Genomic DNA, 24,378 nt, shown 5'->3' on the forward strand with positions numbered 1-24,378 from the left:
GTGCGTAAATATTTCCGTCGTACAATGATGACGTTGTAGCGTGGCGAAGTGGCAAGATGGCTGCAACAGCGGCTTGGATGCATGGCCCCGCCAATATGCGGTTAACCGAGGGTCTGTTGTCTGTTCTGAAAGAGCAGCGGCCCGAATATTTACCTGCACTTTTAGCAAATTACCGGGAGCATGGAGTGGTTTCGACTCAGGTAAAATTAGCCAGCTATTGGAAGTAGCCACGGATGGCAGCATCCCATCGGCGCCAGTCCGTAGCATCTGTTCCAATGCAATGGACTCGTGCTAGTCTTTGTTTTCCCGTTTACTGTTGTGTGATAGCTATATAGCGTGCTACATAGCTAACTATATTGACGTTTTGCTTCTAAACTGTGTATAGTAGGGTCGATCGCCTGGTTCCTGTCTCTTACTTCTCGCTCCGCTTCTAACCCCCAGAGTTCGGCAGCAGTTGGTGGTCTCGTGGGACTCAGCAATGCCAAACTCGGAAACAGCAAAACCAGGTTTGAGGGCCTGTGTCTGCTGTCAGTGTTGGTCAAGGATAGTTCTAGCGATGTGTTCCAGCAACACTGTCTGTCTTGGTTAAGGTCCCTACAGCAGGTCATACAGGTAAGACACACATGTATGGACTGGAAACACCTGTAGACTTTCACCATAAACACACACCTATGGAAAACATCTGGGGTGTATTCATTACTTCTTGCAAAGGTAATTGTTTATTGTTTCAGAACCAAACGGATGCAAACAGCACAAACCTAATCAAATGAGGACCAACCTGAATATGTCCAATTTAAAACTCTAAATGTTTTGCAACAGAATCGGTGTAATAAGTACACCCCTCGATTAAGAAATGCAGGTACTGTAACTAGTAACTACATCGGTCCAAAACATTTACAATGAGACAAATCAAACCTGCACAACACAAAGAAATAAAACACCTCTTTCTCATCTGAAATCATGGGGACGTCAGAAAGAGCTGGGGTGTATCGATTAGTCGCAGACTGTAGCAAAATGTTTTGCAACGGAAAGCGTCTACTCCAAATTTAAAAACAAGAGTTTCTATTGGACAAATTCGGGTAGGCTTCGTTTGGTTCCTAGAGTTTTCCTTTGAAAAATGTTTTGCAATAATCCAAATGTTTTGCTATGGTCTTCAACTCGAGGGCTAAATGTATTCCTTTTCACACTTTAAATTTGTTTCTCTCTCTCTCAGTCCCAGGCCCCTCTCCCGTCCATCCAGCTAGCGGTGGGTGTTCTCCAGGACCTGCTCCAGTACTCCTCCCAGCTACCTGAGCTGGCCAGGGAGGTGGGCCTCAACTCTATCCTGGGGATCCTCACCTCCCTGCTAGGCCTCAAGTCTGAGGTAAGACTAACGCTTAAATTGGGCCAGTACACATTGGTACTGAGTTCTGGCACCTCCTAATTTTCAACAGCTCCAGTACCAGCAGTTCTTATGGAATATTGGCTGTAAAATATGATGAGTACCAACACTCAAAATGAGTACCTGCACCTATTTAATTCCACTTCAAGCACTGTAGTTGCGTAGGCTGAAGGATACCATTTGAAGCAAATTGTGATGGTGGCAAAATCTGCAAGATTTTGTTGTAGAATGTTTCAGATTGTAGGTAGGACTGTTGCAGTGACTGTATTTCCGCCACACCGTCAGTCGTGACCACAGTCAAATTCCAGGTGACCATTGAGTCACGGTAATCTCCTCTTACGCACTCTGGACATGTGTTGGCAGTAGAGGTCGACCGTTTATGATTTTTTCAACGCCGATACAGATTATTGGAGGACCAAAAAAAGCCAATACCGATTCATCAGAAGATTTTTAATAACTTTAAAAAATAAATGTAATAATGACAATTACAACAATACTGAATGAACACTTTTATTTTAACTTAATATAATACATCAAAATCAATTTAGCCTCAAATAAATAATGAAACATGTTCAATTTGGTTTAAATAATGCAAAAACAAAGTGTTGGAGAAGAAAGTAAAAGTGCAATATGTGCCATGTAAGAAAGCTAACGTTTAAGTTCCTTGCTCAGAACATGAGAACATATGAAAGCTGGTGGTTCCTTTTAACATGAGTCTTCAATATTCCCAGATAAGACGTTTTAGGTTGTAGTTATTATAGGACTATTTCTCTCTATACTATTTGTATTTCATTAACCTTTGACTATTGGATGTTCTTATAGGCACTTTAGTATTGCCAGTGTAACAGTATAGCTTCCGTCCCTCTCCTCGCCCCTACCTGGGCTCGAACCAGGAACACATCGAAAACAGCCACCCTCGATGCAGAGTTATCCATTGCTCCACAAATGCCGCGGTCCTTGCAGAGCAAGGGGAACAACTACTTCAAGGTCTCAGAGCAAGTGCAGTCACCGATTGAAACTCTATTAGCTCGCACCCCGCTAACTAGCTAGCCATTTCACATCGGTTACACCAGCCTAATCTCGGGAGTTGATAGGCTTGTAGTCATAAACAGCTCAATGCTTGAAGCACATCGAAGAGCTGCTGGCAAACGCACAAAAGTGATGTTTGAATGAATGCTTACGAGCCTGCAGCTTCCTACCATCGCTCAGTCAGAGTGCTCTATCATGGACTTAATTATAACATAACACACAGAAATGAGCCTTAGGCCATTTATATGGTCAAAACTTGGAAACTATCATTTTGAAAACAAAACGTTTATTCTTTCAGTGAAATACGGATCTGTTCCGTATTTTATCTAACGGGTGGCATCCCCAAGTCTAAATATTGCTGTTACGTTGTACAACCTTCAATGTTATGTCATAATTATGTACAATTCTGGCAAATTAATTACGGTCTTTGTTAGGAAGAAATGGTCTTCACACAGTTTTCAACGAGCCAGGCGTCCCAAACTGCTGCATATACCCTGACTGCTTGCACGGAACGCAAGAGAAGTGACACAATTTCCCTAGTTATAAGAAAGTTATGTTAGCAGGCAATGTTAACTAAATATGCAGGTTTAAAAATATATACTTGTATTGATTTTAAAGAAAGGCGTTGATGTTTATGGTTAGTTACACATTGGGGCAACGACATTGCTTTTTTCGCTTATGCGCTTGTTAAATCATCACCCGTTTGGAGAAGTAGGCTGTGATTCGATGAGATTTAACAGATACCGCATCGATTTTTAAGCAACGCAGGACACGCTAGATAAACTAGTAATATCATCAACCATGTGTAGTTATAACTAGTGATTATGTTAAGGTTGATTGTTTTTTTATAAGATACGTTTAATGCTAGCTAGCACCTCACTGTGGCTTCTTGCAGCACTCGCGTAACAGGCAGGCTCCTCGTGGAGTGCAATGTAAGGCAGGTGGTTAGAGCGTTGGACTAGTAACCGGAACGTTGCAAGATTGAATCCCCGAGCTGACAAGTTAAGAATCTGTTGTTCTGCCCCTGAACAAGGCAGTTAACCCACCGTTCCTAGGCCGTCATTGAAAATTAGAATGTGGTCCTAACTGACTTGCCTAGTTAAAATATAATTTGTATTTTTTTTTATAAACGTGTGTGTTCTTGTATGTGTTTATTTGAATGAGAGTGTGTGTATATGCATGTGTACAAACACCTGCAAGGCATCAGCCTCAGGCAAACCGACATTAGTTGTAAAAACACTGCCACTTAGTGTCATTTAAATGTACTTTTTTATTATGATTTATTTGACTTTTTTAAAACATTTTTTATTTACTTTTATCTTTGACCATCATTCTATCTCTCACACAGCAACTCCACTCCCACTTGTCTCCAATTCCACATACCAACCCTCAGCTTCCCTCAGCCCATCCCATCTATCTCTGCTGGCTACCCACTTTGGGTTTCTACGCAACACATATCTTTCAACTATACTGTGATGTTTAATGTACAATTTCAATCTATCTAATCGAATAGAATCCACAGATTGCGAGTTGAAGATATATACTAATACTCTTAGTAAAAGTATTTTAGTAATTGACTGACCCGGTCTCTCCAGATCTCTATTTCTAGGGCCAATTTTAGATCAATGCTATGCATTTTCAGCCATTCCTGAACCTGAGACCAGAAACAGGCTACCTGAGGGCAATACCAAAATAGATGGTCTATTGATTCTGTATCCTCACAACAAAATCTGCAGAGCTTCGATGATTTTATGCCACAAATATTCAACATTTTGTTGGTGGCAAGAATTCTATATAATAATTTTAGCTGAAAAGCACAAAGTCTTGAATCTTGTGTTTTATATTTTTACATATTTATATTTATGTACCATGGAATCAGTACCTCAAACATCTCTTCCCAATTATTTTTGCAATCTGTTTGGCACAGTTGTCAACATCCTGGTCCTCAAATGAAAATGGTATACAGACAGACCAGTTCCTCCTCACGCTGCCACCCGCCTCCTCGTATCCAGCTCTGCTTGTTAGAAAAAAAGAGACTTTTTTCAAAGTATCATTTTCAATGAATCGAAAATGAGACAAGGCAATCTGCACAAAGGCAAGAAGGCCATTTCTAAACAATGGATGAGCTTTTCTTAGTCATCTACTTGAGAACCATTTAGGGTTCAAATAAAACTTTTGAATGAGTGAAGCTTTTAGAGAGAGGTTTAGTGCTTTTATATTTAATCATCTCAACCCACCCAATTCATATTCATTATATAGATCGGCTCGTTTTATTTTGTCTGGTTTAGCGTCCCAGATAAAGCAAAATATTTGTTGCCGATATGATTTGAAAAATGAATCATCAGGAGTAGGCAGTGCCATAAGTGAGTAAACTGAGATATGACTCAGGAGTTAATCAGGGCAATTTTTCCATCAATAGACAGGTATTTCCCTCTCCATGGTTGCAGGATCTTGTCTATTTTACAACTTTTCTATTGAAATTCATTGTGGAGAGCTTATTTATATATTTTGTGATATGAATACAGAGTATGTCTACTTCACCATCAGCCCATTTTATAGGTAAACTGCAGGGTAATGTAAAAGTTTGATTTTTTTAAGGATCCAATATGTAATATTGTACACTTATCATAATTAGATTTTAGTCCAGAAAGTCCAGAAAAGTTATCTATATCTTCAATGAGACATTGCAGCTTGAGGACTTAATATAAAACATGAGTCATCGGCATACATGGACACCTTTTGTTTTTAAGCCTTGGATTGTTAATCCTCTAATGTTATTGGATCTGATTTTAATAGCTAGCATTTCGATGGCCATAACGAATAGATATGGTGACAGCGGACACCCTTGTTTAACTCCTCTTGACAATTCAAAACTCTCTGACAAGTAGCCGTTATTTACTATTTTACACGGGGTTGCTATACATTATTTTTACCCATTTTATAAGAGAATTACCGAAATTGAAAAAATCCGGGCATTTTTAAATAAAATCCTGTCTTACTTTATCAAATCGCTTTTCAAAATCCGCTATAAATACCAGTCCTGGCTTCGTATATGTTTCATGATGTTCTATTATTTCCAGTAGTTGTCATATATTATCTCCACTGTATCGTCCACGTAAAAACCTGTCTGATCAGGATGAACAATACCTGGTAAAACACTATTTAATTCTGAGTGCTATGCATTTTGCTAGTATTTTTTGCATCACACAATTGAAGTGTAGGGGGCCTCCAGTTTTTTAGACTGGGTCTTTATATTTGCCATCTGGGTCTTGTTTTAATAATAGAGAAATCAGACCTTCCTGCTGAGTACCTGACAGACTACCATTTCTATAGGAGTAGTTAAAACAATCTAACAATGGAGCTTTTAGTATATCAAAAAATACTTGATATACCTCTATTGGTATCCCATCAAGCCCTGGGGTTTTTCCAGGCTGAAAGGATTTAATAGCCTCAAGAAGTTCTTCCTCTGTAACTTGGCATTCGCACTGATCTTTCTTCCTTGTTAATTTTCCAGTTTTTATATTATTTGTAAAGAATTCCTTACCACAATCTTCATTCAGTGGGAAAGGATGAGGCGGAAAAGAGAACATCTGCCTAAAATAATTAGCTTCCTCTTTTAAAATATCATTCGGAGAATCATAGATGACTCCGTCTTCAGTAACGAGTTTCTGCAAATTATTTTTTGTTAGTGTTCCTGTATTGGACATTCAGGAAGAATATTGTGCATTTTTCTCCATATTCCATCCAGTTTGCTTTATTTTTTAAATAGATTACATTAGATCGTTCTTGAATAAGTTCCTCAAGTTCTTTTTGTTTTTCCTCTAAATGATTTTGTATCTCTGTAGTAGCCATCCACATGTTAGAGCTTTTGCATGCATTTCCTTCTCCTCTCTCTCCTTCGTTCCTTTCTTGAGGATGCAGAGGGGGGCTGTCAGTAGTTTATTTAAATCTGTTTAGTTGTGAAAACGCACAATGTTTCTGGAACAGATTTCACCTGCTTTCCCAAATGAAGCACTGGGTAAGCACAGCAGTGTGGTTGCAGAGCCCATGATGTATAGAGTTTTGGTGAAACATCACCTGTCGCCCAGCAGTTGATGTGTGACGTGAAATACGTTTTCTTTTGCCACCCCACACCATGACTGACCCACCGTCAAACCGGTCATGCTGGAGGATTTTGCAGGCAGCAGAACGTTCTCCACGGCGTCTCCAGACTGTCACATCTGTCACATGTGCTCAGTGTGAACCTGCTTTCATCTGTGAAAAGCACAGGGCGCAAGTTGCGAATTTGCCAATCTTGGTGTTCTCTGGCAAATGCCAAACGTCCTGCACGGTGTTGGGCGTAAGCACAACCCCCACCTGTGGACGTCGGACCCTCATACCACCCTCATGGGGTCTGTTTCTGACCGTTTGAGCAGACCTTTGCACATTTGTGGCCTGCTGGAGGTCATTTTGCAGGGCTCTGGAAGTGCTCCTCCTGCTCCTCCTTGCACAAAGGCGGAGGTAGCGGTCCTGCTGCTGGGTTGTTGCCCTCCTACGGCCTCCTCCACGTCTCCTGATGTACTGGCCTTTCTCCTGGTAGTGCCTCCACACTGCCTCCGTAGTGTCTGGACACTACGCTCACAGACAGCAAACCTTCTTGCCACATCTCGCATTGATGTGCCATCCTGGATGAGCTGCACTACCTGAGCCACTTGTGTGGATTGTAGACTCCGTCTCATGCTACCACTAGAGTGAAAGCACCGCCAGCATTCAAAAGTGACCAAAACATCAGCCGGGAAGCATAGGAACTGAGAAGTGGTCTATGGTCCCCACCTGCAGAACCACTCCTTTATTGGGGGTGTCTTGCTAAATGCCTATAATTTCCACATGTTGTCTATTCCATTTGTACAACAGCATGTGACATTTATTGTCAATCAGTGTTGCTTCCTAAGCTGACGGTTTGATTTGACAGAAGTGTGATTGACTTGGAGTTACATTGTGTTGTTTAAGTGTTCCCTTTATTTGTTTGAGCAGTGTATTTAAGGCTGCTCACTATAAAACCAGAGTAGACTACCCGGTGTGACGCATTAAACTGCGGGAAAGCGGCCTCCATTCACTATTTAGCTGTTCACTACATGCATTGTTCCCCCCTGCCCTTTTCCTACCCATTTGATAATGGGCCATTGTAAATCTAAACAAATTTGACATATTAGTAAAGACGCCATTTAAATTGAGAATAGTCTAATGGGTGAAAATATGATCACTTGATGAGAGAACAGCTGTGCAGCCTGAGACGAGGAGCAGAGCGACCACTATTATTTCCATTCTTTATTTAGTCACTAGTCTATAGTCGCATCATGCAGCACACATATGGGTTTTTCTAAGGTTTGTATCAGTCACAACTAAAGTTGCCAAGGAACTCTAAATCTAGTGTATCGGACCTGTTTGAAATGATCACTTTTACGCTCAACATAGCCACCCGCTCCGGAATGGGAAAAATATCATTTCTATTTTATTCTTCTTAATATAAATTAATGCCACAGGACTTATCAGCATATCTTGTCAGCTAAATGAACACGCCTGCAGCCTATGGCAGGGAGCATAGCCAGATAACATACAGTAGGACAACTCACATTCTGTTCTTCTAAAATACATTTTCTGACTAAAATAAATAATGTATTTCTTGTGATGTTTTAGAATAAATATATATTTTAAACTTAAAAAAAAAAATGTAGATGTTCCAAAGGTGTGCATCAGTGGCTTGTATGTGTGGAGACCAGGAGATGCTAACCGTGTTTATGTTAATTAACGGTCAATTACCGCGATAGAGCAGTCATTAGTGTGACCATAACCTGGCTGGCGTTAGTTCATTACCGCCAAACTCCTAATTGTAGTCACAGGTTGGAAAACACTTGTTTTTGTCTCTGCCAGTTTCACCTAGCGGCCATGGAGGGGATGACTGCGTGTATGACCTTCTACCCCAGAGCCTGTGGCTCCCTGAGGGTGAGTAGTACACATCACACATTCATTAGATTACAAATGAGATGCTTGTCTTTTCGTGTTCTGTTTGTTTAGGAGACGCTGTGTTGTATTTCTGTCTCTGCCCATTGGTGTTCTTATGAAGACACCCTGAGGGGTATACGAATAAGCAGGATCAAGCCAGCTAACTTGTTTAAATGTTAGGAGATAAGCTTATCTCGGGCATGGTCTAATTAACTCAACAACCATAAACAGATATCCAAGTTTAGCTTTCTTAATGAACCCCAAAATCAGTAGTTATTTCTGGTTGTTTATCCAAGTTAGCAGCTAAATCATTGATCCTGCTTTGTAGTATACCACTCTGATGAAGGCTAAGGGCTGAAAGGCATTGGTATTAATACTTGTATCTCTATCTCAAATGATAAAATACATCTAACCAAATCTGCCCTACTACCCTCCGATGGAGGGCTCCATCTCTACTTATGGAATCTCAATCGTTTCCCGTTTGAAGTATTTGGGAATAGATTCCATCCCTAGAACGCTCAAATCAATAAAATTCCACCTCAGTAAATGGACTAATATCCCGGTTGCTTTAACCAGCCGAATATCGATTGTTAAAATGAATATGAATATAAAATGAATATATTACCAAGACTGAATTTCTGTAGTTCAATGCTTCCCAAGTCCCCCTTCTGGCTGTTAGGATAACATCCCATAATGCGGATTAAAATGTATATGACATATAAGCGAACCCGGATAAAAGTAACAAACTTGCAAAGAGGGAAATACGTTGGAGGACTAAACTTTAAATTGTATTTCCAGGCACTAGAATTTCTCTCCATCCTAAATTGTTTTCGACATGACTCTTCTGCCCCCTGGCTGAGTATAAAGAGAGATCTGGTGTCTCTTATGGCCCTGGAAGAACTGGTCTCCAATGATGTTTCCCTTAAACAATGTAAACTAAGCTTTGGTCCTATTATTGACCACATCATTTCTATTGGGTGCAACATTTAAAAACAATAACACAATAATGCCTTGCGATCTGGATGGATGGTGGCCTTTTGGTCCAAATGTGGAATACGTACTCTTACCGATATCATGGACAGTGGTGGTTCGAGACATTTTAGGGATGGAGGCCCACTTCTTTTTATGTTTTATTTTCCTGTTTATACAGAATTTATTATTCAGCTTTATTTCTTACCCCTTTTATTTTCTTATTTTTAGTGGCAGCTTACATGTTTTATAAACTTACCATTTTAAATGGTAAGAAATAAAGCTGAATAATAAATTCAGTATAAACAGGAAAATAAAACAGAAAAAGAAGTGGGCCTCCATCCCTAAAATGTCTCAAACCATCACCCCCCCCCCCCCTCTGGAAAAAAAACAAATACACATTTGATCAAGTTTTAAAAATCAACTTTCACTGCCGTGGAATTTCCTCTTCACTGACAATTAGTCTTCAACAGGATAAGCTGGGTGCTTGTTTCCTATCCAAAATGGACAGTGTCATCCCTGAAGTCCAAGAGGTGGCGTGTGAGTGTTATGGTCGTCTGCCTTGTCTGGGCGGAGTCTTGGAGAGAGGGGGAGGCGGGCGTAGAGCCGAGGGATGGACCAATCAGCTTCACTGCCTGCTGGCCTCGGCCAATGGCATGCTGGCACAGCTCTACCAGAGCACAGAGTCCGGTAAAAGAACACTTCAATGAACTGAAATCTTGGAACAACATGGTGGTCTTAGACCATCCATGTCATGAGTATCTGATGTGATTCTCTCTCTCTCTTTTCTGTGGTCTAGAAGGGATGGTGCCGTATGAGGGGCCAGGTGTAGAGCTACCCTACCCTCCCCTGGACGACACGGACCCCCTCGTCCTCCTCCAGCTCCAACACAGATACAGAGGTGTCTGCCTGGCACTCAAACACACCCTCGGGTAGGTGCACATAGTGTTTTAACACACTCAAACATACACACTCTGACCTTTATTTCTCTACCCTTATATTTGAACCAAAAGGTCTCTTTTCCAAGTAAAAAAAAAAAGTACCATTTTGTTTATGTAAGTGATGAGTGTTTGACAGAGATTTGTTTCTCTCAGTGTGGACCCGGCCTCTGCAGTGCGTTTGCCTGTACAGCAGGTTCTCAACCTGGTCTGTCGCGCCCTGGCCGTCAGCTCCAAGAGCATAGTGAGTTGACTTCCAGAATGTACAAGAACTGAGCGACCGTGTAGTTGGTGTATGACCACTAGTGTATCTCTGTGTGTCTTGCCTTCCAGAATGTACAAGAACTGAGCGACCGTGTAGTTGGTGTATGACCACTAGTGTATCTCTGTGTGTCTTGCCTTCCAGAATGTACAAGAACTGAGCGACCGTGTAGTTGGTGTATGACCACTAGTGTATCTCTGTGTGTCTTTCCTTCCAGAATGTAACAGGTGATGGGTCTGTGCGACTGCTGGTGTTACCTTCCATACACAACCATACTGTAAAGGTTCTGCATGCTCTCATCACAGCGTAAGTACTCTACTGAAGGCAACCCAAATGCTAGCTGGGTCAAATCTGACACGCTGTATCCCATCTAGTCAAAACCTGTCTGAAAACAAGGAAATGTGTTTTTGGTTGCCTAGGCAACGACCTCCGTAATGCAGCAGAACACATCTGTTGTGCTCGTGCCAACTCCATTGCTGTCATTTTGTCGTCAAGCAATGAGTTGGCATGACAACACATACAGATCTGGTACTCGGGCTACCCCAGTGCTGGCTTTTAAAATAAAAGTGTTTTATTGGGTGTGTTTTATTCATTGGTGGACTGATGGACTTAGTGATTGATTTCTTCTTACTCCCTGCTGTATGTTCCTCAGTGTAGGCAGTGGGTTGGTGCAGTACTCAAGTATGTTACAGAGACTGTTCTCTCAGACTCTGTCTGCCTGGACCCCTCTACCTGAAACCAATCTGGGACAACAGCGAGCATTCAGGTAACTTACAACACATACATGCGCGCGTGTACACACACACACACACACACACTTTTAAAATATTTTAATTGGTTTCCTATGTGTTTCTACTTTGACCCATAGTGCAGTGCGAGTGTCCCTGTACCGAACCTTAGAACTCTGGGTCAAGGTGGGAGGAGCCTCAACTGGTGTGCTGCAGGGAAGCCCCACCCACTCCGAGATCCTACTGGCCCACCTGCTGGGTGACATCACGCCGGGAGCGGACTCTGTCAGGGTGATAAGATCTGATTGGTTTATTGGAATGGCGAAAGCTTAGGATGGTCATTACTATGGCTCTGTCTGAAATTAAACCTATTCCCTATGTAGTGCACTGCTTCTGGTCAACATTATTCACTCACCCTCCTAATGCCTCACTGTCTGTCTAACGCCAACCTCCCTTCTTTTTATCCCCCTCCTTTCTTTTCTCTCCCCCTCCACCTCATTCGCTCGCTCTCTCTCGCTCTCTCTCTCTCCGCTCTCCACCCCTCCTCAGCTCCGTGCGGGCCAGTCGACAGTGGCTGATCTGGTTTCCAGCAAGCCCTGCCCTAAAAGCCGGAAGCCTGGATTGGGTATGGGCAACGGGGGCGGAGCCTCTCTGCAGAGGAAAGGAGACTCGCTGGCCAATCAGGACACATGCGTGTCTGCACTCAGAGGTGAGGGGGCGGGGGTTTATCTCATGCAGTTACATTTTTAGAGAAGTGTAAACTAAATAAATGATTTTGCTTGTCTTTTAATTGTATTTTTCTGAGTCATGTTGCCAGTGAATATTTGTAGCATTACAGACAATCACAGGTGAATGATATCTTGACTAGCCGTGCTGTGGTGAGAGTACAGGACCATTGACTCTCTCTCCTTTACAGCACTGAGACAGATCATACTGACCAGTGGAACTCTGCTGAAGGAAGACATACACAAGGTCAGTTCTGTGTGTGGTATTCTTCTATAAACCTTCCCCATAGTGTTTCTGATACTGTGTGTGTGGTATTCTTCTATAAACCTTCCCCATAGTGTTTATGATACTGTGTGTGTGGTATTCTTCTATAAACCTTCCCCATAGTGTTTCTGATACTGTGTGTGTGGTATTCTTCTATAAACCTTCCCCATAGTGTTTATGATACTGTGTGTGGTATTCTTCTATAAACCTTCCCCATAGTGTTTATGATACTGTGTGTGGTATTCTTCTATAAACCTTCCCCATAGTGTTTATGATATACATAGTGTTTATGATACTGTGTGTGGTATTCTTCTATAAACCTTCCCCATAGTGTTTATGATACTGTGTGTGGTATTCTTCTATAAACCTTCCCCATAGTGTTTATGATACTGTGTGTGGTATTCTTCTATAAACCTTCCCCATAGTGTTTATGATACTGTGTGTGGTATTCTTCTATAAACCTTCCCCATAGTGTTTATGATACTGTGTGTGTGGTATTCTTCTATAAACCTTCCCCATAGTGTTTATGATACTGTGTGTGTTAATGCCTTCTCTCTCTCTCTTCCCCCAGCGTCTCCACGATGTCGTCCTCCCGTTGTGTGTACGCCTGCAGCAGCATGGGGGAGACTGTGGGGCTGGGGGTGTTAGTGGTCAATACGGTAGTGCCCTCCCTCGTAGGGAGCTGTACCGTCTGCTCCTAGCCCTGGTCCTAGTGCCCCCACCTCGATGGCCCCCACCCCTCACCTGTACAGTGTCCATACTCAGTCACGGACGCAGGGATAGGAGCCTGAAGGTAGGGGGAAATATGCATGCAGGTACTGCACAGGCAGGGACCCCCATCCCCCACACACACACTGGATGCAGCCTTTAGGTATGGAGGGAGAGTAGAAGGGTAGGTAGGTATGAAGGGAGGGAGGGAGAGTAGAAGGGTAGGTATGTATGGAGGGAGGGAGAGTAGAAGGGTATGTATGGAGGGAGGGAGGGAGAGTAGAAGGGTAGGTAGGTATGGAGGGAGGGGAGTAGAAGGGTAGGTATGGAGGGAGGGAGGGGGAGTAGAAGGGTAGGTAGTTATGGAGGGAGGGAGAGTAGAAGGGTATGTATGGAGGGAGGGAGAGTAGAAGGGTAGGTAGTTATGGAGGGAGGGAGAGTAGAAGGGTAGGTAGTTATGGAGGGAGGGGGAGTAGAAGGGTATGTATGGAGGGAGGGAGGGGGAGTAGAAGGGTAGGTAGGTATGGAGGGAGGGGGAGTAGAAGGGTAGGTATGGAGGGAGGGAGGGGGAGTGTATGGAGAAGGGGTAGGTATGGAGGAGGGAGAGTAGAAGGGTAGGTAGTTATGGAGGGAGGGAGAGTAGAAGGGTATGTATGGAGGGAGGGAGAGTAGAAGGGTAGGTAGTTATGGAGGGAGGGAGAGTATGGAGGGAAGGGGGTAGAAGGGTAGTTATGGAGGGAGGGAGGAGTAGAAGGGTAGGTAGTTATGGAGGGAGGGGGAGTAGAAGGGGGTAGATATGGAGAGAGGGAGGGAGGGGAGTATGGAAGGGTAGGTATGGAGGGAGGGGGGGGGGAGTAGAAGGGTAGGTAGTATGGAGGGGGGGAGGGGAGTAGAAGGGTAGGTATGGAGGGAGGGGGGGAGGGGGAGTAGAAGGGGGTAGGTATGGAGGGAGGGAGGGAGGGGGTAGAAGGGTAGTATGGAGGGAGGGAGGGGGAGTAGGGGTAGGTATGGAGGGGAGGGAGGGGGGGAGTAGAAGGGTAGGTATGGTATGGAGGGAGGGAGGGGAGTAGAAGGGTAGGTATGGAGGGAGAGTAGAGGGGGGTAGGTAGGTATGGAGGGAGGGGAGAGTAGGTATGGAGAAGGGGGTAGAAGGGTAGGTAGGTATGGAGGGAGGGAGGGGGAGAGTGGAAGGGTAGAAGGGTAGGTATGGAGGGAGGGAGAGCAGAAGGGGGTGGAGGTAGGTATGGAGGGAGGGAGGGAGTAGGTATGGAAGGGTAGGTAGGGTAGGTAGGAGGGAGGGAGGGAGGGAGAGTAGAAGGGTAGGTAGGTATGGAGGGAGGGAGAGTAGAAGGGTAGGTATGGAGGGAGGGAGGGGGAGTAGAAGGGTAGGTATGGAGGGAGGGAGAGTAGAAGGGTAGGTATGGATGGAGGGAGGGAGAGTAGAAGGGTAGGTATGGAGGGAGGGAGGGAGAGTAGAAGGGTAGGTAGGTATGGAGGGAGGGAGAGTGAGTAGAAGGGTAGGTAGGTATGGAGGGAGGGAGAGTGAGTAGAAGGGTAGGTAGGGAGGGAGAGTGAGTAGAAGGGTAGGTAGGTATGGAGGGAGGGAGGGAGAGTGAGTAGAAGGGTAGGGAGGGAGGGAGGGAGAGTGAGTAGAAGGGTAGGTAGGTATGGAGGGAGGGAGGGAGGGAGGGAGAGTGAGTAGAAGGGTAGGTAGGTAGGGAGGGAGAGTGAGTAGAAGGGTAGGTATGGACTGGGCTAAATGTATGACTCTCACACACGACTCTGTCAACATCCTGGTGTTTTGTTTTGTTTGTCTGTGTTTAAGCAACCAAGTAAACATTTCTCCTGCCTCATCAATTACACTTGAAATACAAACATTCTAATATACACACACAACTACACAACACACACTAACTGGTATAACACACGCCCCATATTTATAAACTGGGTGGTTGTAGCCCTAAATGCTGATTGGCTGACAGCTGTGGTATATCAGACCGTAAACCATGGGTATGGCGAAACATTTATTTTCACTGCTCTAATTACGTTGGTAACCAATGGCGATAAGGCACCTCGGGGGTTTGTGGACCCCTTGACTTTTTCCTCATATTGTTACGTTACAGTCTTATTCTAAAATGGATTAAAAACAATTGTTTCCCCTCAATCTACACGCAATACCCCATAATGAGAAATCATAAACAGGTTTTTAGATTTTTTTTTATGCCAATGTGTTAATAATAAACTATCACATGTACATAAGTATTCAGACCCTTTACTCAGTACTTTGTTGAAGGACCGTTGGCAGAGATTACAGCCTTGAGTCTTCTTGGGTATGATGCTTCAAGCTTGGCACACCTGTATTTGGGGAGTTTCTCCCATTTCTTCTCTGCAGATCCTCTCAAGCTCGTGTCAGGTTGGATGGGGAGCGTTGCTGCCCATCCAACCTGTGCCTCGACATTCAGAGACTTGTCCCAAAGCCACTCATGCGTTGTCTTGGCTGTGTGCTTAGGGTCATTGTCCTGTTGGAAGGTGAACCTTCACCTCAGTCAGGTCCTGAGCTCTTTGGAGTATGTTTTCATCAAGAATCTCTCTGTACTTTGCTTCGTTCCTCTTTCCATCGATCCTGACTAGTCTCCTAGTCCCTGCCACTGGAAAACATCCCCACAGCATGGTGCCGCCACCACCATGCTTCACCGTAGGGATGGTGCCAGGTTTCCTCCAGACATGACACTTGGCATTCAGGCCAAAGAGTTCAATCTTGGTTTCATCAGACCAGAGAATAGTGTTTCTCATGGTCTGAGAGTCCTTTAGGTGCCTCTTGGCAAACTCCAAGCGGGCTGTCATGCGCCTTTTACTGAGAAGAGGCTTCCATCTGGCCACTCTACCATAAAGGCCTGGTTGGTGATGTGCTGCGGAGATGGTTGTCCTTCTGGAAGGTTCTCCCATCGCCACAAAGGAACTCTAGAGCTCTGTCAGAGTGACCATTGTGTTCTTGGTCACCTCCCTGACCAAGGCCCTTCTACCACGATTGCTCAGTTTGGTCGGATGGCCAGCTCTAGGAAGAGTCTTGGTGGTTCCAAACTTCTTCCATTTTAGAATGATGGAGGCCACTGTGTTCTTGGGGACCTTCAATGCTGCAGAAATGTTTTGGTACACTTCCCTAGATCTGTGCCTCGACACAATCCTGTCTCGGAGCGCTATGGACAATTCCTTCGACCTCATGGCTTGGTTTTTGCTCTGACATGCACTGTCAACTGTGGGACGTTACAGTGGGGCAAAAAAGTATTTAGTCAGCCACCAATTGTGCAAGTTCTCCCACTTAAAAAGATGAGAGAGGCCTGTAATTTTCATCATAGGTACACTTAAACTATGACAGACAAAATTAGAAAAAAAATCCAGAAAATCACATTGTAGGATTTTTTATGAATTTATTTGCAAATTATGGTGGAAAATAAGTATTTGGTCAATAACAAAAGTTTCTCAAATACTTTGTTATATACCCATTGTTGGCAATGACAGAGGTCAAACGTTTTCTGTAAGTCTTCACAAGGTTTTCACACACTGTTGCTGGTATTTTGTCCCATTCCTCCATGCAGATCTCCTCTAGAGCAGTGATGTTTTGGGGCTGTTGCTGGGCAACATTGACTTTCAACTCCCTCCAAAGATTGTCTATGGGGTTGAGATCTGGAGACTGGCTAGGCCACTCCAGGACCTTGAAATGCTTCTTACGAAGCCACTCCTTCATTTCCCGGGCAGTGTGTTTGGGATCATTGTCATGGTGAAAGACCCAGCCACGTTTCATCTTCAATGCCCTTGCTGATGGAAGGAGGTTTTCATTCAAAATCTCACGATACATGGCCCCATTCATTCTTTCCTTTACACGGATCAGTCGTCCTGGTCCCTTTGCAGAAAAACAGCCCCAAAGCATGATGTTTCCACCCCCATGCTTCACAGTAGGTATGGTGTTCTTTGGATGCAACTCAGCATTCATTGTCCTCCAAACACGACGAGTTGAGTTTTTACCAAAAAGTTATATTTTGGTTTCATCTGACCATATGACATTCTCCCAATCTTCTTCTGGATCATCCAAATGCTCTCTAGCAAACTTCAGACGGGCCTGGACATGTACTGGCTTAAGCAGGGGGACACGTCTGGCACTGCAGGATTTGTGTCCCTGGCGGCGTAGTGTGTTACTGATGGTAGGCTTTCTTACTTTGGTCCCAGCTCTCTGCAGGTCATTCACTAGGTCCCCCCGTGTGGTTCTGGGATTTTTGCTCACCGTGAGATCTTGCGTGGAGCCCCAGCTCGAGGGAGATTATCAGTGGTCTTGTATGTCTTCCATTTCCTAATAATTGCTCCCACAGTTGATTTCTTCAAACCAAGCTGCTTACCTATTGCAGATTCAGTCTTCCCAGCCTGGTGCAGGTCTACAATTTTGTTTCTGGTGTCCTTTGACAGCTCTTTGGTCTTGGCCATAGTGGAGTTTTGAGTGTGACTGTTTGAGGTTGTGGACAGGTGTCTTTTATACTGATAACAAGTTCAAACAGGTGCCATTAATACAGGTAACGAGTGCAGGACAGAGGAGCCTCTTAAAGAAGAAGTTACAGGTCTGTGAGAGCCAGAAATATTGCTTGTTTGTAGGTGACCAAATACTTATTTTCCACCATAATTGCAAATAAATTCATAAAAAATCCTACAATTTGATTTTCTGGATTTTTTTTCTCATTTTGTCTGTCATAGTTGAAGTGGACCTATGATGAAAATTACAGACCTCTCTCATCTTTTTAAGTGGGAGAACTTGCACAATTGGTGGCTGACTAAATACTTTTTTGCCCCACTGTATATAGACAGGTGTGTGCCTTTCCAAATCATGTCCAATCAGTTTAATTTACCACAGGTGGACTCCAAGTTGTAGAAACATCTCAAGGATGATCAATGAAAACAGGATGCACCTGAGTTTAATTTCGAGTCTCATAGCAAAGGGTCTGAATACTTATGTAAATAAGGTATTTCAGTTTTTTAAATGTTTTTTGCAATAAATACATAACCTGTTTTTACTTTGTCATTATAGGGTATTGTGTGTAGTAGATTGGTGAGATTTTTTTCTTCATTTAATTCATTTTTAGAATAAGGCTGTAACATAATGTAGAAAAAGTGAAGAGGTCAGAATACTTTACGAATGCACTATATTTAAAGGAAAACGTTACCCAAAAACTATCTTTTGGTATTTGTTTCATTCGTCCACTGTTGATATAGTCCCAAAAAATGTTTTGCAGGTCAGCAATCAGGTTTTGTCTTGAAAAAGGAAAACTGTCGGCAATCAAGTTAACTGTGAATAAAAGGAATGTTTTGGGAGAGTCAACGAGAGTTTCGCGGTGTCATGTTACACTCAGGATGTTGACTAGTTAGACAGGTTTAGAGATACTCTAGGAAAATGTGTATATATCGTAGGAGTATTTTCCACCTGTACGGTTATTTTCTCCTTTTTGTTAGCTCAGGCAAATGTTTGTCCATAGTGAAATGTACTGGAATAGTGACCTTTGGAATGAACTTGCTTACTGATCTTACTCTCCATCTGTGTCTCTGTTTCTGCCCCTCTCCTCAGGTCTCCTCCTTCTGCACTGAGGCCCTGACCATATGCAACTCCCTTCTCCACCCCCGCACCCCATCCCTCTGCCTCCCCCTGCCCCCCCTCACCCTCAAACCCAGCCCTGCCACTTCCCTCCTCACCCCTTCCCAGGCCTCCAGCCTCACCCTCCCCACTCTCCTCGGAGGGCCCTTCCCAGGCCGACACTCACTCGGCCTAGGCCACACCCTCCTAGGTTCCCTGGACAACCACCTGTCTCTGGTTCCTCCGGGGCTCTCTGGCCAGGGCTCTACCCCAGGAGACCTGCTCATTTCCCCCCATCAGGGCGAGCTGGCAGGGCTGGGGCTCTCAGAGGGCCAGAGACCCGTCTTCATCCGTTACGACAAAGAGGAAGCGGAGGATGTGGAGATTTCACTGGAGAGCGACTCAGACGATAGTGTTGTCATCTTCCCACGGGGGATGCTGATGTTAGAGAACCAAGATGGCATCAGCACTGTGGCCACTCTCCCCGTGTCTTCCTTAGTACCTAGTGGGGTCACTCTCCCCGTACCCGGTCCAGGGGACGACCCAGGCGGTGACATCTCCCTCCCCCTCGCCAATGACTCCACCTCCCTCCCTCACCCTCTCCTCCCCTCCTCCTCCGCTCCTAACTCCATCAACTCATTCCCTCCAGCTCCACTAGCCTCTCTGGTCCCCCCCCTCAACTCCACCGGCGTGACCCAGCTCGGTGCTCCCTCTGTGGGGCTAGGAGTTGGGGCTGACTCCCTCCCTGGAGCCCAGCTCCAGCAGATGTTGCTTCAGGGCCAGTCACCAGTCCCGGGTCAGCCCACGCCACTGGGTCTCCCCATACAGGTAAAATCACAAAGAAATGTAAGTTATAGATATCTCATTAAAAGCAAGTCTGTGAAGTGGTAGATCTGTTCTATGTGCACTATTTCTATGTTTCCCCCCTTAAGTTTAGTTTTTACGTCCGGTTTTGTACACCAGATTTAAATAGCTGAAAATACTATATTTTGGGTTATTTAAAAGATATGTGGTGCAATGGTTCTCTACACTATGCATTGCTTGTTTCACAACATGATCCAACAGATGTTTTTAAAGTGTTCTACCTCTGTCTACAGATGCTCCAGAACCAGCTAGCTCAGCCCAGCAGAGCCCTACAGCAGCAACAGGCCAGTGAGGAAGATCATTCTGTTATTAATATCAACAGCTCTGATGAGGAAGAGGAGGAGGAGGATGAAGAGATGGAGGATGAGGATGAGCTGGGAGAGGAGGAGGATGAGGAGGGGTTGGAGGATGAAGAAGAGGAGGAAGAAGGGAGCGATTTCCCCGATGAAGAACAAGAGTTTTATGGAGAAGAGTATGATGACTATGAGGAGGAAGAGGGGGAGGAGGAAGAAGAGGAGGAGGATGAGGAGGAAGAGGAGGGAGAGATCAGGCCGTTGGACAGAGAAGGGAGGAGAGGAGGAATGGGGAGGGAGGAAGGAGAGGTGCTCAGAGAAGTGCCGGAGGATGGAGGGATGGGCAGATTCTGTGTGGAGGGAGAGATGGAAGGAGGTATAGAGGAGCTGGGGACTAACAGAAGGGTGTACGGGGAAGAAGGGGTGAAGGCTCAGGAGGTAGAGAGCATCGGTGTGCTGGAGGAAGAGAGGGAAGGAGAGGAGGATGACGCTGATGGAATGAACGACCCGACAATGCCTCAGATTCTCTGTGTGACGGGCGGAGCTCTGGAAGAGAGGGATGAGCTAGGGGAGGGGCATGGGCAGGAAGTGGGGTCATGTGAGCAGCAGGGAGCTGATCGCCCAGAGGCAACGCCCTCTTCTGAAGGCCCCACCCCTCAACACAAACAGGAGGCAGAGCCTGCACAGGAAGTGAGGGTGGGCAGCAGCGACCAGCCGTCCAATCAGGGAGAAGAACCAGCAAAACAGGGCGGGGACTCTGCTAAAGAGGAAGTTAAGCCATCAGCCGCTCCGAGCGAGACAGAGGGGGAGGAGCCTGAACGAGAGAAAGGAGAAGAGGGAGAGGAGGATGGAGAAGAGGATGGGAGAGGGATGAAGAGGAAGAGGGAGGTAGAGGAGGAAGGAACAGGACAGGGCACAGAGAAGAAAAAGGTAAGAACTCTTTCTCAGACCATCTTTAACCATTCACATTCCAAGCCTTTTAGCTGATTTTACAACCTACACATTTTCTCATGAGTGACTTCCTTGGACATGGTTTGTGTGTAGATACAGTGAGCTCCGTAAGTCTTGGGACAGTGAATGTTTTTTCGTCTCTGTACTCCTGCACTTCAAATCAAATCAAATCAAATTTTATTTGTCACATACACATGGTTAGCAGATGTTAATGCGAGTGTAGCGAAATGCTTGTGCTTCTAGTTCCGACAATGCAGTGATAACCAACAAGTAATCTAATTAACAATTCCAAAACTACTGTCTTATACACAGTGTAAGGGGATAAGGAATATGTACATAAGGATATATGAATGAGTGATGGTACAGAGCAGCATACAGTAGATGGTATCGAGTACAGTATATACATATGAGATGAGTATGTAGACAAAGTAAACAAAGTGGCATAGTTAAAGTGGCTAGTGACATAAGAATGCAGTCGATGATCTAGAGTACAGTATATACATATGCATATGAGATGAATAATGTAGGGTAAGTAACATTATATAAGGTAGCATTGTTTAAAGTGGCTAGTGATATATTTACATCATTTCCCATTATTAAAGTGGCTGGAGTTGGGTCAGTGTCAATGACAGTGTGTTGGCAGCAGCCACTCAATGTTAGTGGTGGCTGTTTAACAGTCTGATGGCCTTGAGATAGAAGCTGTTTTTCAGTCTCTCGGTCCCAGCTTTGATGCACCTGTACTGACCTCGCCTTCTGGATGATAGCGGGGTGAACAGGCAGTGGTTCGGGTGGTTGATGTCCTTGATGATCTTTATGGCCTTCCTGTAACATCGGGTGGTGTAGGTGTCCTGGAGGGCAGGTAGTTTGCCCCGGTGATGCGTTGTGCAGACCTCACTACCCTCTGGAGAGCCTTACGGTTGAGGGCGGAGCAGTTGCCGTACCAGGCGGTGATACAGCCCGCCAGGATGCTCTCGATTGTGCATCTGTAGAAGTTTGTGAGTGCTTTTGGTGACAAGCCGAATTTCTTCAGCCTCCTGAGGTTGAAGAGGCGCTGCTGCGCCTTCTTCACGACGCTGTCAGTGTGAGTGGACCAATTCAGTTTGTCTGTGATGTGTATGCCGAGGAACTTAAAACTTGCTACCCTCTCCACTACTGATCCATCGATGTGGATAGGGGGTGTTCCCTCTGCTGTTTCCTGAAGTCCACAATCATCTCCTTAGTTTTGTTGACGTTGAGTGTGAGGTTATTTTCCTGACACCACACTCCGAGGGCCCTCACCTCCTCCCTGTAGGCCGTCTCGTCGTTGTTGGTAATCAAGCCTACCACTGTTGTGTCGTCCGCAAACTTGATGATTGAGTTGGAGGCGTGCATGGCCACGCAGTCGTGGGTGAACAGGGAGTACAGGAGAGGGCTCAGAACGCACCCTTGTGGGGCCCCGTGTTGAGGATCAGCGGGGAGGAGATGTTGTTGCCTACCCTCACCACCTGGGGGCGGCCCGTCAGGAAGTCCAGAACCCAGTTGCACAGGGCGGGGTCGAGACCCAGGGTCTCGAGCTTGATGACGAGCTTGGAGGGTACTATGGTGTTGAATGCCGAGCTGTAGTCGATGAACAGCATTCTCACATAGGTATTCCTCTTGTCCAGGTGGGTTAGGGCAGTGTGCAGTGTGGTTGAGATTGCATCGTCTGTGGACCTATTTGGGCGGTAAGCAAATTGGAGTGGGTCTAGGGTGTCAGGTAGGGTGGAGGTGATATGGTCCTTGACTAGTCTCTCAAAGCACTTCATGATGACGGAAGTGAGTGCTACGGGGCGGTAGTCGTTTGAAATGATATAATGACTATGAGGTTAAAGTGCAGACTGTCAGATTTAATTGGAGGTTAATCCTTACGGATAATCCTGAATGAATCGTGAATAATAATGATGAGTGAGAAAGTTAGAAGCTCAAATATCATATCCCCCCAAAAATGCTAACCCCCCAGTTCTTGTAATGGTGACAGGTTAGCATGTCGTGGGCGTATGATATTTGTGCATCTAACTTTCTCACTCATCGTTATTCACGCTTCATTCAGGACAATCTGTAGTCATTGTAGCATCCACATTAATGTAGAAGTGTTTAGAAATCTATTCTATTTTATTTACAATAAAAGTGACTCCAAATTGACACAATACATTATTTACCATTAATTTATATTGTGAACAAAATCATCTGAAACACAACCAAAAAAACAGCAAAAAAAAATGCATCCAACAAGTTTGTAGAGTCACAAGCTTGATGTATCATTGCATGCTATGAATATGGGACCAAATACTAAACTTTGGACAACGTTAATAAACAGAAGTGAATTTGTCCCAATACTTTTGGTCCCCTACAATGTGGGGGACCATGTATAAAAAGTGCTGTAATTTCTAAACGGTTCACCCGTTATGGATGAAAATACCCTCAATTAAAGCTGACACCACTTTAACCTCAAGTCATTGTATAAGTTCAAATCCAGAGTACAAAACAACTGTCCCTGTCCCAGTTTTATACCAAGTATCTGTTTTAAGATACAACATGCTAGTTAATGACTGTTGTCCGGTTCCTTAGCCACAGAATAATGTCAATCTAACCTGTGTTTCTGTTTTCTCTCTGTCTCGTCTGTCTCTCTCACACTCACTCAGTTGGATGAAGAAGTCATGGCGTCCATGTTGGCTGATTTTGTAGCCTGCCCTCCAGACGACGAGGAAAAGGGTCCCTCAGCATCCAACCTCCCCTCTTAAAGATGTCCAGCCATGGCTTCGTCACCAAACCATCAGAACAACTTGTTTTCTACCCTTCTTATAGTCTCACAGAAGGTTTCAAAATCCTCAGGTTTTCCCGACGTCTCGGTTGCGAAGACTCCCAGAGTCGTGAGGGAATAAAGCATGAAATCCTCCGATCAGAATTTCTGGGAAACCTGTGTATTTTGAGACGGTTACCGCTGCATTTTGCATCCGTCTCACACTACTATTCATTACCAACCTGCAGCTTAGACAATGTTGAAAACATTGAAAATTGCCATATAGTCTCTGTATGACTTGTTTATTTCATCGGAAATCGACTTCCACACTTTTTTAGATGTTGGAGATGGAATGTTCCTCAAATAAAAATGACGATTCGACTTCCAGGAAAGTGAAAGCATTTGTAACACACTCTGGACTCCATATTCAATTCATATTATAAATAAAACACCAGTTAGGTTAGTTTACATCAACCTTAAAGTCTTGGGACATCAAATGATTGAAAGACAGCAGTGAAGACTGCAGCTCTTCAGTACTGCTGTGTGGTACCCTACAGTTAGTGAGTGTAGTCGTGGTGGTGGTAGTACTGCTGTGTGGTACCCTACAGTTAGTGAGTGTAGTCGTGGTGGTGGTAGTACTGCTGTGTGGTACCCTACAGTTAGTGAGTGTAGTCGTGGTGGTGGTAGTACTGCTGTGTGGTACCCTACAGTTAGTGAGTGTAGTCGTGGTGGTGGTAGTACTGCTGTGTGGTACCCTACAGTTAGTGAGTGTAGTCGTGTTAGTAGTAGTGTGGTTTTGGTCACCTATCATGTTCATGTTTTTGAGGTCTTATATACAGTATCAATTCTTTTTGTTATAAAATAAATCAACTTCAAAGACAACTGCTGAAAGTCTCTCTTGATGTTTCAGATGA

The 24,378-nt window shown here is 44.5% G+C and overlaps 1 protein-coding gene across 2 annotated transcripts; it reads left to right on the forward strand.

Annotated features, from left to right (window-relative positions):
• Positions 1–18: 18 nt before the first annotated feature.
• Positions 19–24,346, forward strand: LOC115125539 (proline-, glutamic acid- and leucine-rich protein 1-like). 2 transcript variants are annotated; one of them, XM_029655060.2, is made up of 16 exons: positions 19–200; positions 442–612; positions 1,214–1,363; positions 8,321–8,392; positions 9,835–10,051; positions 10,161–10,293; positions 10,456–10,543; positions 10,779–10,867; positions 11,214–11,327; positions 11,430–11,580; positions 11,839–11,998; positions 12,206–12,261; positions 12,851–13,072; positions 18,593–19,426; positions 19,696–20,685; positions 23,367–24,346. In XM_029655060.2, exons 1-16 carry the CDS (start codon positions 57–59, stop codon positions 23,463–23,465), a joined length of 3,690 nt encoding a protein of 1,229 aa, XP_029510920.1. In that variant the 5' UTR covers positions 19–56; the 3' UTR covers positions 23,466–24,346. The 2 variants fall into 2 exon arrangements, with proteins under 2 accessions (XP_029510920.1, XP_064881364.1); XM_065025292.1 differs by having other exon boundaries at positions 10,164–10,293.
• Positions 24,347–24,378: the final 32 nt, after the last annotated feature.

Source organism: Oncorhynchus nerka, linkage group LG12 (assembly GCF_034236695.1).
Source record: "Oncorhynchus nerka isolate Pitt River linkage group LG12, Oner_Uvic_2.0, whole genome shotgun sequence".
In the NCBI taxonomy this organism is placed as follows: Eukaryota; Metazoa; Chordata; class Actinopteri; order Salmoniformes; family Salmonidae; genus Oncorhynchus; species Oncorhynchus nerka.